The sequence below is a fragment of the Triturus cristatus genome, chromosome 2_2 (genome assembly GCF_964204655.1).
Source record: "Triturus cristatus chromosome 2_2, aTriCri1.1, whole genome shotgun sequence".
Lineage (NCBI taxonomy): Eukaryota > Metazoa > Chordata > Amphibia > Caudata > Salamandridae > Triturus > Triturus cristatus.
This window is the reverse complement of record NC_140582.1, coordinates 988,372,675-988,391,004: the sequence shown is the minus strand read 5'-3', so window position 1 is coordinate 988,391,004 and position 18,330 is coordinate 988,372,675. Positions and strand designations below refer to the sequence as shown.

The window sequence follows — 18,330 nt, the reverse complement described above, 5'->3', positions numbered from 1 at the left end:
TCCTTACCCGATTTGAGAAAGAACCTGACTGCCTTTTACAATGAACTAGGCACAGCCTTAGGTTCAACAATAATGACCCTAGCGGACATCGATTTGTTTTTCGGGTTATGTCTGCCAGCTGATGTGTGGAAGCAAATCCGGAGAGTCGACCACTTTGAGCCGTTCGGATATACCTGGGTACAACTCGATGCCATAGATAAACAGCGAGACCCTGGACAGAAACCCTTAAAGGCCATATTAGAACTCCCAGACAAGATTGTCCAGAAATTAAAGACCCTGATCCCAGAAAAGAAGGTAGACTGGTCGATAGTAACGGCTTGCCGCCAGAAACCCCAGGAAGACGTATCGGAATACTTCTCACGATTCGAGACAGTGTTTTCCGATTATAGTGGCCAGGACATGACCACTGCAACCGGACATCACCTTTTTGTCCAGAATTATGTTAAGGGTCTGTCGCAGGAAGTCTCTCAGAAACTACAAACTAGTGAGAGTAGTTGGGCGGCCTCCAAACCCGCGGCTATCCTTCAGATGGCCCAGTACTACGAACACCAAAAGAACGAGAACAATAGGGCGTCCGAGAGAAAGAAAAAGGACCTGAAGGAAAGAGTAATGATCGCACAGTTGCAAGGGGTGACAATTGGAAGGGAACCTTCCAAGGGAAATTATCAACCAACTGCTCCTAGAAAACTACCCCCTAGAGACCATACACCCGCACCCTATGCTGGACGTAAGGACTTAAATGAGAATCAGTGTGCGTTCTGCAAGGGATTCGGACATTGGAAATCTCAGTGCCCGGTCCTTCTGGAAATGAACAAAAATAGAGAAGCAAGAGACGTAGCGAATGGCCCCAGAAATAGAGGACAGGGATGAGGGTACACGAATTACACCAACAACGACAGGCCAGGTAGACCGAACACATTTGACCATCCCCGACAGAACCAGTACCAACAGTCTGACTACGAGAACACCCATGACTTTGCATAGGACCGCCAGGGGCAAGGGAGGGATCCAGTCGAGCTCTGTGTTGACCAGCAAGGTCCTTACATCACCGCTAAGGTCCTGGGCACGAAGTCTCCATTTTTGGTAGATACTGGGGCGACACGTAGTGCGTTATCTAAACGACTGATTCCAAGGGCACCCTTGTCTGGCTCACATGTAACATCAATAGGTTTTGATGGAATGCCCTCCACTAATCCCTTGTCCACACCGATCTCCTTTGATTTGGAAAATAACACCACTGACACAACATTTCTGCTCTCCTCCAACACCCCCGACGCCATTATGGGTCTTGACTTGCTAAAACATTTCCGAGCTACCATTAGGTGTTCCCCAGATGGAGTTCGAGTCATACTGTATGATAACCCAAATCTGTTGGGGCCTTGTCTCACACGACGTATGTTCTCCATGACCGATGCTGACTTGTCCCTACTCGACACTTTACCCTCGTACCTATGGGCCAAAACTGACTCAGACGTAGGACGCATGATTATCGACCCTGTACATATAACTGTTCGACAGGACGCAGTGCTCCCAAAACTTCCACAGTATCGGATATCGCCCGAGGGTGAGAAGGCATTGGTAAAGATTATCGAGTCCCTAGTCGATGCAGGAGTGGTAGAAGAAGTAGTTAGTAATGTTTGTAACAGCCCTATCCTACCCATTGTAAAGAAACAAGGCGAGGGAGATGAGAAAGCGTACCGCTTCATCATTGACCTACGAGAGGTTAACAAAGTGGTTGTGCCTCAGTATCCCATAGTCTCAGATATCACCACCATTCTGACCCTGATTCCGTCCACTGCCACCACCTTTTCTGTTATCGATCTCAAGAACGCATTCTTCTCCATCCCCATCCACCCAGACAGCCGCTATCTCTTTGGCTTCACCTTAAAAGCCCGTTCGTACAGATTTTGTAGAGCACCCCAAGGCTACACTGAAAGTCCCAGCATCTATAGCCAGGCCCTCAAGAGACAGCTGGACGCTGTCCAGCTACCGGATGGAGTGGTGTTAATACAGTACGTCAATGATATTCTTTTGGCGGCCGACACCACTCCGCTTGCAGTCACAGCCACCATCCAACTCCTCCACTTCCTCGCGGAGAACGGTCACAAGGTCTCCAGGAAGAAGTTGCAATTCTGCCACCCCGAGTGACATACCTAGGCCACCTCCTGTCCAAAGACGGGAGGAAGCTTACGCCTGACCGAATTCAGACCATTCTGGAAACCCCTGTTCCCAAAACTCAGAAGCAAGTTCGCTCTCTGGTAGGCCTCACCTCCTTCTGTCGACTGTGGTTGCCAAACTTCAGCCTTATCGTAAAACCTCTGCTTTCCCTGCTGGCTAAAGATGTCACCTTCCCACTCCCCTGGACCCCCGAATGACAATCCTCCTTCAAAGAATTGCGAGATGCCCTTTGCTCAGCACCAGTCCTAGGAACCCCAGACTACAGTAAGCCTTTGTCCCTCTTCACCCACGAAAGGGATTGATGCGCGTTGTCTGTTCTAACTCAATCCATAGGCCCCAAGCAACGCCCTTGTGCCTACTTCTCTGCCACTCTTGATCCCGTAGCCAGAGCTTTGCCTGCCTGCCTTCGAGCAGTAGCCGCCGCTGCTGTCTCTATCCGACAAAGTGAGGGGATCGTACTTTTGAACTCCCTCACAGTGTTAGTACCCCATGCGGTTGACACCCTCCTGAACCAGACTAAGACTCAACACCTGACTAGCGCACGACTGACTGGTTACGAACTGACTCTGCTTGCACCCCACATCACACTGAAACGATGTATCACTCTGAACCCAGCCACTCTGTTACCTCTCCCTGACACTGATCCCAATGTGTCCCCTATACATGACTGTGTGACCCTCACGGACGAACAGACTAGGAGTAGGGTTGACCTCCGAGACACTGCCTTCCCAGACCCTGATGGAGAGCTATGGGTAGACGGCTCTTGCATCAAGCTCCCCGACGGCACCACCTCAGCTGCCTATGCAGTCACCACGGCCCGAACGGTAATTGAGACAGCCCGCATCACACAGCGATCCGCACAGGCGGCAGAACTGATTGCTCTCACACGAGCGTGCATTCTAGCAGCAGGGACGACCGCAAACATTTACACAGACAGCCAGTATACCTTCGGGGTGGTTCATCATTTTGGGCTCTTGTGGAAGGAGAGGGGATTCCTGACATCTCATGGCACACCCATCCTGCATGGAGATCTAGTCTCCGCTCTGACCGAAGCAGTCCTCCTCCCCAAACGGCTAGCTGTGATCAAATGCCAGGCACACAAAAGGGTGACGGACATTATTGGACAGGGAAATGCGCTGGCTGACATCACTGCCCGAACCACAGCCGAGAATAGGACGACGACACGCATGTACGTGACTAGGTCACAAGCTGAAAAATGGAAGAATGCTAGGGAAACCATTAGGGACATCCAATTGGCCAGCTCACCTCACGAATTGACTGAATGGGCACGGGTGGGATTGAAAGACGATGAAGGCTGCTGGCGGACTAAAGACACGAACAAATGGTTGCTACCCGACTCATACCTGATTCCCATACTGACCATGGTACACTCCCCCGCACACATAGGATCTGCCCCCATGATCGAACTCATCTCCAAAGTTTGGCACAATGACAGGATCCCAGATTCAGCTAAACGTCTGGTTCAACAATGTCTAATATATCTGCAACACAATCCTGGGAAAGGAACTGTTGTACCCCGGGGAGGGTTTGGGGTCCCTGACCATCCCTTTGAACTCCTTCAAATGGACTACATCCAATTAGAAAGGTGCCAAAGCCTGAAATACGTGCTTGTTGTTGTGTGCGCATTTAGCAAGTGGGTGGAGGCCTATCCAACCCGCGACAACACTGCCATGACTACCGCAAAGGTACTACTGAAGGAATTCTTCCCTCGTTACGGCCTTTGTCAAATTTTGTGGAGCGACACGGCCCCCACTTCGTAGCCGAAGTTATCCAACTCATCTTGAAGGGGTTGGGTGTAAAGCAAAAGGTTCATGCGGTCTTCCACCCCCAATCTGCAGGCTTGGTTGAGCGACACAATGCCACACTGAAGCTCAAACTAGCAAAAATAGTAGCCACCACGGGACTGAAATGGCCAGACGCTCTCCCACTGGCAGTGCTATCAATGCGTTCCACCCCTACCAAACACCACTTAACCCCCTACGAGGTCGTCTTCGGGCGACCCATGAACCTCTGGACTGCACCGAAACCGACATCCATTCACGACGTCCCGGACGTCCTCATGTCTGACTATTTGTATAATTTGACTAAAACGCTGTCTGTTATCCATCAACAGGTGCTGCAGGCCATCCCTGATGCTTCCAGAGGCCCCGGACACGACATCCAACCCGGTGATTTCGTCCTAGTGCGAAATTTCCAGCGCGCAAAGAGTCTGGAGCCCCGGTGGACGGGCCCCTGGCAAATCTTGATCACCACCCGAACAGCTCTTCGAGTGGAGGGGAAGCGTAACTGGCTGCATGCACATCACTGCAAGAAGATATCCTCGACTCTGATGACAACTGAAAACGTCACCACCCAAGAGGAGCTCCTGGACAAAGACCGACCATCCCTGAGCTGTTACCCTGATACAGAGACACTTGAATTGGCAAAATTTTCCGATCCCACTGTGCCCTCCAAAGAAGGGTATAATCTGCGTCGAAAGGAGGGAATTTCGGCTAAGCAAACCACTGACTAAGTTAAATCTGAGAGCGGTAGCCTAAACCCAACAAAGGCCTCCAGGAGAGAAGCAAAACGAAGTCTCTGGTTCTGCCCGCTACCGAGTCCTTTGAAGATGATGGAAGCGCCCGATACGAAGATGATGGAAGCAATCGGACGTCCGAAGATCCACTACAAAGACCCAAAGACTGACAAAATGCACAGCTCAAAGACTATTGCACTTTTCATCACCCTTTTCTTTTGCCTCCTCCTCATGGCCACCTTCTGGATTGTGGAAGGGAGCGCACCCGCTCATAAGACATTGCTAACCACTGCTCAGCCTACCACCATGAAAGAACACCATCTGATCTCACTTTCACCTCAACTCCGAGAAAGGCGTAAGGAGTTCTGGAATAACTCTTTTGTGCAGTTGCTACACCAACACAATCTTGCCGCTAATGCCACGAATTGCTGGATCTGTGGATTGCTACCACATGCCACTGGACACTCTATCCCTTTTATCCCTTCGCCTTTCTCTGTCCATGGTTCCTGCCTCGCTTGGTTGATCCTCTTACAAGAGAGTTACAAGGATAATGCCACTTCCAGCAAAACTGTGTCACACTTCTATCATGGGTTCTGGCTGAACAAAACAGGAAGAACTTCTGCTCCCTTTTGCCCTCTGACATCAAACGCCTCTTTTCATATGGACATCCCTGCCAAAGAACGAGTTGAAATGCAGGTGTTCAACAATCCAGCCAGACCCACCTTCTCTTACCTCCGGAAACAAACAGCTGCCACCCTGACAGTGGCCCTGTCTGTCATCAACGTCTCAGGCCTTGTATGCATCGAAGGCCTGGGAACCCAGTTGGTGGGCCACAGTTCCTGCCACATCACCCGAACATTAGACTCAGTTGATCCACCCTCTTTTGTTACCTCCCCAAACATGTACTTCGTCTGTGGTACTAAGGCCTACACCTGGCTTCCAAAAGGCTGGGGGGGCACCTGTTATATCGCTTTTATCCTTCCTCCGACGTATGTGGCTCCAGCAAACCACCACCGGCAGAAGCGTGCAAGAGACATTGAGCAAGCCGACTCCACCGGAGCACAGTTCCTGGATGCAGTAAAGGGACTTGTTCCACTTTGGGGTCTGATGGCGAACAGCTGTGCCATCCGTCACTTGACCCAGGCAGTTGAGACAACAATGAACATTACAGCTGGCATCCTCACCAACAACACCGCCGAGCTTCAGGCCGTCCGCCTGGTGGCTCTTCAGAACCGCCTCGTTCTAGATGTGGTTCTGGCTGACCGTGGAGGAGCATGCCGCATCATTGGATCCAGCTGTTGTACCTACGTACCGGATAACTCACCCTCAGTCTACAAAGCAATTGAACACCTCCACAGACTTTCCTCAGAGGTTCATCAGGAACAAGAAGGATGGTCGCTTGGGAGCTGGTTCTGGGACACTATGAAAAACTGGGGGTGGAGGTTGTATACGTTTATCCTAATACCAATCGTGATACTATGTGGATGCTGCCTGGGTATTCAATGCTTGCCACCTCTGTGTTCACTTTTTGCAAACTGTATCTACCCTAAGACTCTGGACTTTGAAACCGAACGTATGAAAGCTCTGTATGAGGTAGAAATACGTAATATTATGGGGATAGATCCGAACTAACAAGCTGGCGAGATATGTTAAAAGGGAGGACTGTCGAAATTTAATTCGTAACTGAACATTATCTGCGCCATCTTGCCTCTTCCCCAGCACCGCACGCAAAAACACATGGCAGCCATTTTAGGCACCATGGCCTCTCTCCCTGCTCATTGCCGATCGCCAGCGCGTCCCTCTGGCGCTGCGAACATCCCCCCCACGCGCTGACCACCCCCGCTCTCTCATGCACGGGCCATAAAACCTCTCCTCCTGCGCGACTCTGCCTTGGAACCACATCGTGTGCCTGACCAACACCTCCCTTCATCCCTTACATGGTCACACACTCTTTTGATAACCCCCTTCCTCTGTGCCCGATTGTCTGAGCCGATCCCAGGCCATCACCTAGCCCTGCGGATGGAGTTTATTGCTCCCACTGTAAGGAATCACCCCTCTTCAAAGGAGTTACAGTTGATCAAGGCCCCCACCCCATGAGACCCGACCAGTCGCACACATTCCGGGAATCCCGCGGGATGTCCAGCTGTGTGATATCATCTCCTACTGTGGGTGGGGTGGGGACTTCTACTGTAGCTATGTGTGGGAGCGGGCCTGAGGTGGGGACTCCGAGGATGTCCTTTCATGTATCAAAGCAATCTCAGGAATGTGCCATGTATAATAAACCTGTAATAAAGTAATAAAATTGTGTATAAGAGACCAGGTCTCAGAGACGCAGAGAGAGCACCTCGAAACGATACCTTGCTGTCCGATCTGACGTGTTCTGCTCCGTCGGAATAAAACCTTTGTTTCCTGCCTTCCAGTCTCCAGCGCCTGCCTCTTTGTTTGATAATTATCGAATGGTATGAGAGGCGATTACCTCCAGCCAATACTTAAAGGTTATCGACTGAAACTGCCCACCTTTTTACACCTGCGTTTTGAAAATGTCAGAACGCCCAGCTGCCAAATTTGGCACAGCTCCGTACTCTGACATTTTCTCGTAAATATGCCCCAAAGTCTTTCGAGCCCACTGCCAGAGTGTAACAAGGATCCAGAACGTCCTGCTGAACCCTGCAAATCACAACACGTGTTTCCTCTTACGACATCCTTTCTCTCCAATTGCAAAACTTAAACAAAATAATTCCAGGGTTTCACTTTAGAAAATCAATCTGGCTGTCTAAAGGAAAAAAGGATGATGACTTCTGAGCTCGGCTCTTGCATGTGAGCAAGGAAAAGAAAGCCAAACAATTCTGCTCTATCATCAACCAAACACTAACTGGTAGAAAGAAAGGCACCAAGGCACATATTCCTAAAACTGAATCAGACTAATTTTTGTCATCTCACTTTTCAATTGACAATAAACCTGTGACTCCCTTACCTTCTCAGCCTACTTAAACTATCAACCAGACATTTCAGGAGCCTTAAAGATCTCCTCCAATTGACCTGCCAGAGGAATGCTCAGGGAACAAACCCTAAATAACTGTCACCTCGACAGAAGACCCATGTAGACTAAAACTGGAGGGAATGCAGAAAGAAAGGGTTCTGGGCACAAATGGGCTTCCAACAACCATCTTTACATCTGACCCTCATTCTGGGCTATGGCAATCTCATCACTAGTAGGATCCAGCTGGACAACCAACTGCATTACAAACTCCTGGAGAAGATCTATTATTCAGCCAATCTTCAAAAGGGTATCGAAAACTGAATCTCACCATTACCGTTAATGACGCCAAACTCTTTGCCAGTCTTCTGCTTGTTGACCTAAAAGCTTAAGCAGATGAAGGTATGTTCATTTACAGAAATCTGTGCGGCTTCAGAGACAACTGTGGTACCACAACAAATCTGATGATGCTGACTCTAAAGCCTGACAAAGTTCTCAGGTGTAGATCTGTGCTCTACTCCTGTTTCATATATTTCAAAACTGCCTTTGAAAGCATCCCCAGAGCTTCACTGTGGCTCAAACTGTGGGACTGGGGTCCTCAAGCTATTTTACTGAGAACAATTGAGCAGCTGTACTCAAACACGTGGGTATGGGTCTAACTAGTGGAAGGCACGTGCATTTCAAGAAAGATCCCCACAAACTAGGGGTTGAAACAAGGCTGTGTACTCACCCCCTTGCTTTTTAAACTGTACATCGGTGACCTGTTAGAGGCCATAGACAAAGTAAACTGCCACTCTCCCAAACTGGAAGGTCAATGTATGACACACCTGCTCTACGGGTTGACCTTGTGCTGCTAAGCCAAAGCAAAATTGCCCCTCAGTGTCAATCCTCCACCCTACACTCTTACACTGTCAGGGACAAACTTGAAATAAACCATACAAAAACCATGTCACCTTTGGTAAGAAAACAACAGGTTGTGGTAAGTGGCACCTCAATGGGGAATGGCTTCTGCACGGCGGGGGGTATAACTATATTGGCATCTATCTGGACAGTCAAGGCACGTTTAAATGCCATTTTCTCTGCATGAAAAACAAAGGCACCAGCCTCATACTCGCGCTTACGGCTCTTGCTCAGAAACTTCAGCAACTGAGACTCCTTACTGAAGGTGATGAAGGAGTTTAGAGGCCACGCTACTACATAAATCCACTTCTCAAACGTATAAAGCTGCTCTTCGTCTGCCAAAGACAGCATCACTCGGCTCAAGAAGGCTTGAGTTCAACATAACAAAGTAGTCCAGAGCCAGAAGAAGTGCATTTCTACATTTTTGTCTTATGCTGCCACTTGCCCCGCTACACACTAGAAAAAACGTACTCTGGCAAGACCTAGAGAGCTCGGGATTTTCTAACACTCTCTATCTCCAAGACAAAAAATACAGAGTTTCGCTCACTGAGGCATGGGGGAAAATCTCCCACAGCAGCTTTTAAAAATCTTACTGTGTTTCCACCAAAAAACTGTCAAAGCTAGAAGATATGGCAGGACTGAGCAAGTGCTCGCACGCATGGGCAGTAATCAACTCCTACACCCCGTGGAATAAGCAGAAATACATCACCTGCACCTATCCACTATGGCTAAAAGCCAGAATAGGGGCACTGGGGTAGTGGAACTTGCGGGCTCAACTCCTAGTGTGGCGAAATACTATAACACAAGGAACAATATGCCGTCTCGGTGGCTTGAGTGAGGAAACCATCTCAAATCTTCTATGCATCTGCCCTTATTTGTTACGAGAAAATATCTACTTTGCAGAGACTTTGTTCCCTAGGGCGTCTTAATCTACCATGAGGCTGCAATAGCCAACCTGAACCCGGAAAATCACACTAAGGGATATATTTACAATAAACTGGAGGAGCATAGTGTTACTCCAAAATTGGTAATGACGCGCTCCGACAGTTTTAAAATGCAGGGATGCATTGTATTTACAAAAATAAGACAAACCTCTGCATTTTCCCTAGTGCTGACACAAAACAATCTGCCTAGCGTCAGCGCAGGCACCGTAGCGCCATTTTGGTAGGCTGCCTGTGCTGCAGAGGCGATTGTTTTTGTGCAGGAAGATACCTTCTTGCACATAAACAATCTTTTTTTTTTTGTGTTTGAAAAGCTTTATTTCAGGAAAATATTATTACAAAGATATCAGCGACAGTATAAATACAGTTAAATAGCATGAAAAGGCCAATATCATAAGAAACGAGCAAAAGCATTTTATAAACACATAAACAATCTTAACAGGCAATATTCTTTGTGTGCTGCAGAATGCAGCACACTTGGAAAGGGCAATATATGAGGAGAAATAAAACATTTCTCCTTGTATCGCCTGTTACGACCAGGTATTTCCTGGTCTTATATTTGGCGCGGCAGCGTGAAAAAGCAATGGGTGTAGGGGCAGAACACCCAGTGCAACACCAATTGCACGCCTCTTTCACGCTAAAAGCTGCGTGAATAAGGGCATTATTTACAAGGCGACGTTCAGCCATGTTAAGTGGCTTAATGCATCCCTCTAAATAAGGTGAAGGGCTTAACGCCACAAGAACGTCAAAAAAATTGACGTTCTGTTGGTGTTAACTCCTTGTAAATATGCCCCTACATGTCAAAACAGTTAAATTCCTTCGGATCGCTGTAGTGTATTAGGCTCCTCAAACACCACCCTTGTTGCAAAACTTGGCCCTTAAATCTGTTTTCCCTATTAAACATCTGCTATGGAACATTTGGAGCATCATACGGATAATTCAAGGATCTAATGCACTTTGCACTTTCTACCTGCACGAGCCCCCAAGAGGAATGCCACGAGGACCATCGCTGTACAGCTGCTTCTAAACTTCAGACATCTGCAGCAACCTTAGGACGACTTGTGGCTGCCTTTGCATCTGTACTTTCCGTACCAGCTTTGGCCATCACAATGACTGTCTGGTGAACGCCCAGAGCCAGCATCTGATGCAGCCTTGGGCTTACTGTTTGTTGACCTGCGCTCAACACCTTTTATATCTGCTCTGCTGTCTAAAAGGCAGTGCTTAATTTGAGCCGGAGCTTTCCGGTGCTGAGCACCGGCACTTAATTGGTTTCCGGTGCTCGGCACCTAATTGTCAACACCACACTTAGGGCAGTCTGCCACAAGGTGGCGCTGCTCATTTAATTTAGAGGGGAGAAGTATAAGAGCTGTTTAGGGAACAAAATACATTAAAACATTTCTAATACCTGCCTTCCCGGACATTCCTTTAGCTTTGGGGACCTGGAGTAATCTGAACTGTCGCATTTACATGCGAGAGAGATGGTTAGGAGGTGTTTTGGCAGCGATGACAGGGGCGATGGATGGTGCAAGCTGCAGTGGCCTCCTGGTCAGAGCCCTGGCACTTAATATTTTACAAATTAAGCACTGCTAAAAGGTAATGCTATGGGGGACGCTTGGGCCAACTATAATAACCTTTGCACAGGATAAAATGTCGCTTCTGCACTTTACACTTTCTTTTGCACTCATCGGCACTTTGCTTTTTGCTGCTAAGTATCCGATTAATAAGGATCTGTCGTCGGTCTTGCACCTTTGCTTCTTTTAAAGCCTTAATTAATTCCCTCGGGTGCCGGGGGTTCATTTTAATGGGTTTTAACGGTGGTTCGTGTTCAGTTTTAAAATGTTGCCCTGATCATATGACATGAGATGCATGTTTGTAAAGATTTTAACTAACTGTACAATAAATTCTTACTTATGAGCAGTCTGTGCTTTGGCAGTAATCCCACCTTCTGGAGACAATATGCTAATCAATGATGTATGTTCTTTTCACGACAAAAATTTGCTCTCCCTTAAAAATGACTAAAATGATTTACTATTTGCAGGCAGCAAATGTTTCTTCCTCAATCACAGCACATAGGCATAGCTGTCAATCGTGCAGAGGCAGTGGCACAGGAGCTCAGTTTCTGCAAGAGTCCCTCTGTACTCCAATGATTGCAATGTGTACCACCCCAGAGTGGGTTGGGGAGAGTTTTCCTTGCTTCTATTAAGTATATGCCACCTTTTCTACACCTCTGTCCCAGCATACCTATGGCCTGTTTACTGTGTGAGTACGTATACAATATCCACATTTCCCTCATGCTCACTGACATTATGCTATAGGTGCTAGCATAAATTCCAAAGACAAGTAACTTTCTCAATCAGAAAAGTTTTATAGTGGGCGCTGACACAATGGCAGAGTTTTCCTGATCAAAATATTTGTGGCTTTCATTGGCCCAGACATATGCTTGCCCGTGGTCTAAACGTTTCATTCTTAATAATAACATCAAGTGCAGATTCGTTGGGAGCTATTCTTCTCGCTAGTATGGAATGTCCCAAGCAGTTTTGCTTACATTAGAATAAAAAACACATTTCCTCCATTAATGCAAATCCATTAGTCCACTACTTTGAGGTAACCTTACCGAGGATTTCATAATGTTTTTCTATACCTATCTCGAAAATGGAGATGTTAATTTGGAAAACTTAAAGTAACTCTACATATCTGTGAACATAAGTGACACGAGTTCTGTGAAACACTGAAGACACTGAGGCATGGCATAATGTCACTCTTCTGTAACTGAACAACAGAAAGAAAATAAAAATTAAAAAAACAACCAGTGATGAGAGACTGGCATTATTTCTATGTGATGATAGACTGGTCTAATATCCAGAGTGAAGGAAATGGTTCCCCATTTCAGCGAAGAGATCATGATGTTTATTCAAAGAAGCAGGCGGGTATCCTTAGCAATGCAAGTGATTAATGTTCGGAAATCTATAGCTAATTGTCCATTTTTGGCACGAACTATGGAAAAAATCATTCCTGGGATTTAATTTCTTGAGTAACCATCTCTTCAAGCATGTGTTATAGCACCTTTCCCACAAACATGGGCACTGCTCTCTTTTTATCAGATTCTACATCACCCTTCTTACACATGTTGTGTAAAAAAAGTTGGACTTATCCTTTAATATGACTGTACATCTCAGAGAATAATTTGTGTCAATTCTTATACTCAAATGACCATGATCTACTCTTAACATCGATTTTGTGGTACAATATATTTTTTAATTTACTTTTGGCACCTCTGGATCGTTTAGCTCGGAACATATTCACCTTTTTCAGCTACGTGAACACTTTGCTCCAGGAACAATCAATGAAATCAAATATGTGTCCTTCAAAGAAGAATGCTGTCAAATCTCAGTTTCTGCAACCAGTTTACTCAGAACTCTGTCAAAAAATCTTTAGAAATGATAGATAGTTTTGAAAGATCTTTATTCCACCATGCCACACAGTTAGATGCCTAAGGAATTATTAGAAAGGATTGGAGAAACATTATTCCCGTCTTCTTTACAGTGTTTACATTTACCACCATTAATGCCATGTATTTTATGAAAATCATCATTGTTCATCACTGCATGCTTTGTAAGATGCCCATTTTCCTCCAAAGCCCCCATATTTTGCCCACAGATTTGGCTGCATTTTATAATAGGGGGACAATCTTTAGAGGATGTCATACAACACTCACAAACTCAACGGTGACATACAAACTTTTGCTCTCCTTTTTTTTTCTCCTAACTGGTAGTTTTTGGGGTTCTTTTATTCACACAATGTCAATATTAAGATTTATTTTCCAGCATTTACTCATTTACTGTTGAACTTGAGAGTGAATATTTGATTGCTTTAAATATAATTTTAATTTCTGGTCGAATAGGTTCTCCAATCACTCATAATCCCTTTTTACTGTTTGTGCTCAGCGATATCTCATCTTTTCTATTCAGATAGTAATCCCCTGAAAGCTGTTAAATTCATCATAGCTTTTACATTTACTTGTGTTCTAGTGTACAAATGGTACCTTTCCAAAGTAAGGCAGATACTTGGCGTAAAGTATCTTTCTAATTTAGCCATTGCTTACTCAAAATCACTCCTCCTAGTCAATCTCACCCTCTAAAGGAAGTGCTCTTTAAAGTCTTCTGAAGACTTTTTCTCTCTCTGACCACACGAAAAAATTAATATCCCTTAACCATGTTCAAAAAGGTTTTATCAGCATCAGCTTCGATTTTGAATTTATTTGAAATGCATTTAGCGTAATACTGAAAATGAAGGGCATAATAATACACTTTTTTAAATTGCATATCACAAACTGCATAATAACATATGTGAAGAAAGGGAAGTGAAAAAATCCTCTATCCACCTCTTCTAAGCTATTGATGGTTCTCTTCTGCTTTGCAAAGATTATTGGGGTGCTTCGAGTTGCTGTTGCTTTTCAGTTGCTCAATAATGTATTTATATCTGCATGGTATATAAGTCTTAGTGACCATAATTGTAATCAGGATGTAGAAATTAAGAAGAAGAATACAGATAACGCATGTGCTAATAGAAGTAGGATATAGAATAGAATGTTGGCCATAGTGGACCACACTATGGGGCATATTCTCAAGGAGCTAACTCCGAGTAATCAGCACTTTAGCGCAGCCAAAGTCGCGTTAAAATTACCGCCCAATTCACAAGCTGGTGCCAACAGCCAATATCACCAGGTTTCCTGCGACAGCATCCTCAAAAAACATCGCCACAGATGACCACGGCAACTATCACTAATGAGATGTAGAGTAGGTGTTCCCGAGCAAAAACCCGCAACAACACCACACTCCAACATTCTCAACGACCAGCCACATCGGCGATAAGATCACAAAACATGCGATAAGGTGCGTTAGCAGCAGGAATCTAACACCTGCTCTGACCTGGTGCAAAGTTGGACGACAACCAGCAACAGAAATGGGAGCCCAGACCACACCTACACATGAAGACCAACAGACGCCATGGAGCCACTGATCATGCAGCTCAGAGCCCCAACAGGGCCCCAACACCCACCGCCACCACACCCAGGATCACAACCCCCTCCCCGGACCGGACCACCACAGAGGCAGCGCAGACAAAGACGGCGGACCCCCAAAAAACGCACCAGCCTCAGAGACCTAACACCTGACAATGTCATTGCCCACCACAGGCTCCAAAGGACAACCATCCTACGCATCCTGACCATCGCCACCCAACAGGCTCACGGCACCAACACAGCGGACAACCAACATCCCACCCCAGACAAAGCTGCTGGCTGTGCTGCACCTGTTGGCCTCTGGTACCTCCCAGCCAACAACCGCCAGAGTCGGAGGAGTCTCACAGCCAGCCACATCCAAGTCCCTTCACCTGTCCTGGATGCCATCATAAGCTTGCTACCCCAGTACCTATACGTGCCCCACAATGCACAGGAACAGCTGGAGACCAAGCAAGGACCATATGCCATAGCTGGATGCATGCACGTGTTGGGGGCAATCAACAGCACACATGTCCTACCTGTGCCCCCTAGTGACACCACACACAATTACCCCAACAGAAAGCACACACAATCCCTCAATGTGCAGGCAACATCCGAACACCGTGGAATCTCCACCAACGTCATCACCAACTACCCAGGCAGTGTGCATTATTCCTTCATTGTCTGACTGTCCATCATCAACCAGCGCTTCCAGGATGGCACAAATGAAAATGCACAGCCCCTTGGCAAGTACCAAATGAACACCCCACACAACTCAACTCCACAACCATGCAAATCACAACTCTGGCAATGCACACATCACAAACTCACATACAACATGCAAAACAACATGCCCACCCACCAGACACGACAGCACAACTTACTATGGTAACCTGGGCAGGCCATGAACACCTCAGCCACACAATAGCGGAATGTGGGGAGAGGTGGGAACCAGGCATGTGTGAAGTAGGCAAGTGAACCATGAATGGGTAAGTACACAATACCAAGTGTGGCGGAGATGTGCTGGACAGACCGCAGTATGCAGAACACACCTACATCCATGTCGACATACACCGCTGGTGTATGGAGTGTAGTGGACAGTGGACACAACCATGTGACCCCAGCCAGCGGGCGAGTTCACATAAATGTAGCCTGTTACGTCCCGTAAGCGTGAGCGGAGTGGGCTGGCCCAGCGTACGACAGGCCAGCGTAGGGGTTTGAATAAACAGCACATAGCCCTGGGAATGGTTCTCCTCCGGAATGCCCAACGTCTCTGCCAGGGTGGTGCCTCTCACACCGCCACGTGGCAGATGCCTTCGTCATGAGCGGAGTTGCCTGCGATCCTGTGTGCCTGCTGTACCCCAGGCCGCTGGAACCCGAAACCGTCAGGCCCGCCCCTGCGCAGCCAGGCCACACTGCCCACATGCCGACACTGGCATGTGTCAAGGAGGGACCACCACGTACCGGCGCAAGCTCCAAGCCCGAGACCCGAGATCTTGGCAGGCTCCTCAGACCATCACGGCCTCTGCGACACAGGCCCGCTTTACACCTTTCTCTTTGACGTACCCTACTGCTACCTCCGGCCTACACTACGGTCAAGTAGGTCACACATTTGGAACTGAGTCTTGATTATGAAATGGCAGAGTACACACATCATGGCTGAGTCATATCTGTGTTCTCCCTTCCTTGAGAGGCCACCAACTTTGTGCATAGCATTTGAACTACACCTGTCTGTGGTCCCTTGCTGACTACCGCCTTCGGCCTACACTGAGTCCAAGTAGGTCACACACTTGGAACTGAGTCTTGATCCATGTATGCCAGAGTTCATATCATTGCATGCAGGGAGAGGTGTAAGAGGAAGACGCGGTTCAGTCTAGAGGAGACAATGATCATCGTTATGGAGGTGATCAAACACTGCTGACAACTGCTCTGGTGTCACTAACTCTGTGCATCGCGGGCCAACAACACCTGCCTGTGTACCCCTGCTGACCGCTGCCTCGGGCTGACACTGCGGTGAAGTTGGTCACACATATGGAACTGTGTCTGGATTACATGACGTCTGAGGCCATACATACATGGCAGCCTAACTTCACTGTACACCCTTCGATCAGGTGGCAGCAACTCTGTGCATAGCATCCCAACGACACGTGGCTGTGAGCCCAGTTGCCTCCGGCCTACACTGCGGTCCAATAGGTCACACATTGGGAACTCAGTCTTGATTTATTCATGGCAGATTGTAAATCTTTGCACTGGCCTCATCGCAGACTGCATCCCCTGTCAGCTCCTGTGCCACTAAGTCTGTTCCCCGACATCCATGGACACTTTCTGGTTGAACTTTGGTGGAGACTGAGTCTATGCACTGGGGGTTGTCTTCATCATCATGTCAGTGATACGGACTTTGTTGTAAAAATGAGGGTGTAGCATTCCACTCCTCAATTTGCTGCTTCTGGTCAGCTTCTACCCTCTGTATCATGCCCTGGAGGACACCTTCCACTGTCCCCAGCAAGCCTCTGCCACATCCACCTTAGACATCGACGAGGACCCACTCAGCACTTCATGTGCCCCTATCTCAGTGCACCACAAGTCACTGTACCTTGCGGGTGTGCCTGTGCCACCCGCAGTGCATCCGGGGCCACTAACTCTGTGCAGCACAAGTCAGGGACCATGTCTGCTGAGATATTGGATGGCCTCTGAGACAGGGGCCTTGGGTCATCAACGCCATGTGTCTGTGGCCCTGCGCTGTCCACTGTATTCGGCCTCAACTGCGAGCCACCAGTGCTCACACATCTATTCGAGTCCTGACCGGACCAGACATCGCATCACCGCAGGAGGCACATGCCACCACCTCCAGGGCCACCTCCAGATGACAACTGCCAGAGTCAAAAGTGTCTTGCTGCCAGACTATCAGAGTTGGTCACACCTGTCATGGATGCCATCATCTGCCTGATACCCTGCTCTGCACTCCAGGTGCCACTGACTCAGAGCACCATAAGCCATGGACCGTTTATGATTGAGTTGTGTGCTGTGGAGAGGTCACGCAGCAATGTCACTGCTGGCAGTGTGGGAGACCTAGGACGATGATGAGGAAGAAGTTGCAGGTGTAACACACCCCACTGCAGCTGCATCAGGTGTTTCCCAAAGAGACCCAATCCTAGACATTTTCTTCACATGAGCAAGCTCAGCTATAGTGCCCCAACATCAGTGCACTGCAACTCACGGACACTTCTGTTTGCATGTTGGGTGACCTCTGTACTTGCTCCGGCTACCACCATGATGTTCCGCGCTTGTCTCTGTAATACTGGTGTTTTCTGTTTCCGTTTCCTTAGAGTTGAATGAATGAAGTAGTATTTGTAAATTACCTGGTTACCCTAAGGCATCCCCGCGCTAGTGTTGACTGTACAAGTCGTGCGGGCTGGCTTACACTCACCCCACACCCATCTAGCACAGGCGTCACTGTACATGTGTCCCTGCCAATAAAGGATCTGGGCGCACGTGCCCGTAGCCAGCTCTGCAAACTATCTCAGTGTGTCCGTGTGGTCATGATGTATGCATTAGTGTCCCTGGGACTACAACATTACATTGTGCTGTGTACAGCGGGCGCAACCATGTTACCTCTGGCAGCGGGTAAGACCTTGGACATGTAGCTTTGTTGTCACCCGCTCAATGCGTGGGAGGAGTGGACTGGGCCGTCGTACAGAGGTCCTGCGTGGGGGTGTGTATGATGATTCATGGGCTCTTGGCATGGTTCATTGCAGGAAGAATGCATGTGTCTCTGTCGAGGTGTGGGTCTCCTTTGTGG

General features: G+C 47.7%; 1 protein-coding gene across 1 annotated transcript; it reads left to right on the top strand.

Moving 5' to 3' along the window:
- The first annotated feature begins 4,807 nt into the window (after positions 1 to 4,807).
- LOC146863035 (endogenous retrovirus group PABLB member 1 Env polyprotein-like) lies at positions 4,808 to 6,346 on the top strand. Its single transcript, XM_085643333.1, has one exon. It carries the CDS (start codon positions 4,808 to 4,810, stop codon positions 6,344 to 6,346), a length of 1,539 nt encoding a protein of 512 aa, XP_085499459.1.
- The last annotated feature ends 11,984 nt before the right edge of the window (positions 6,347 to 18,330 follow it).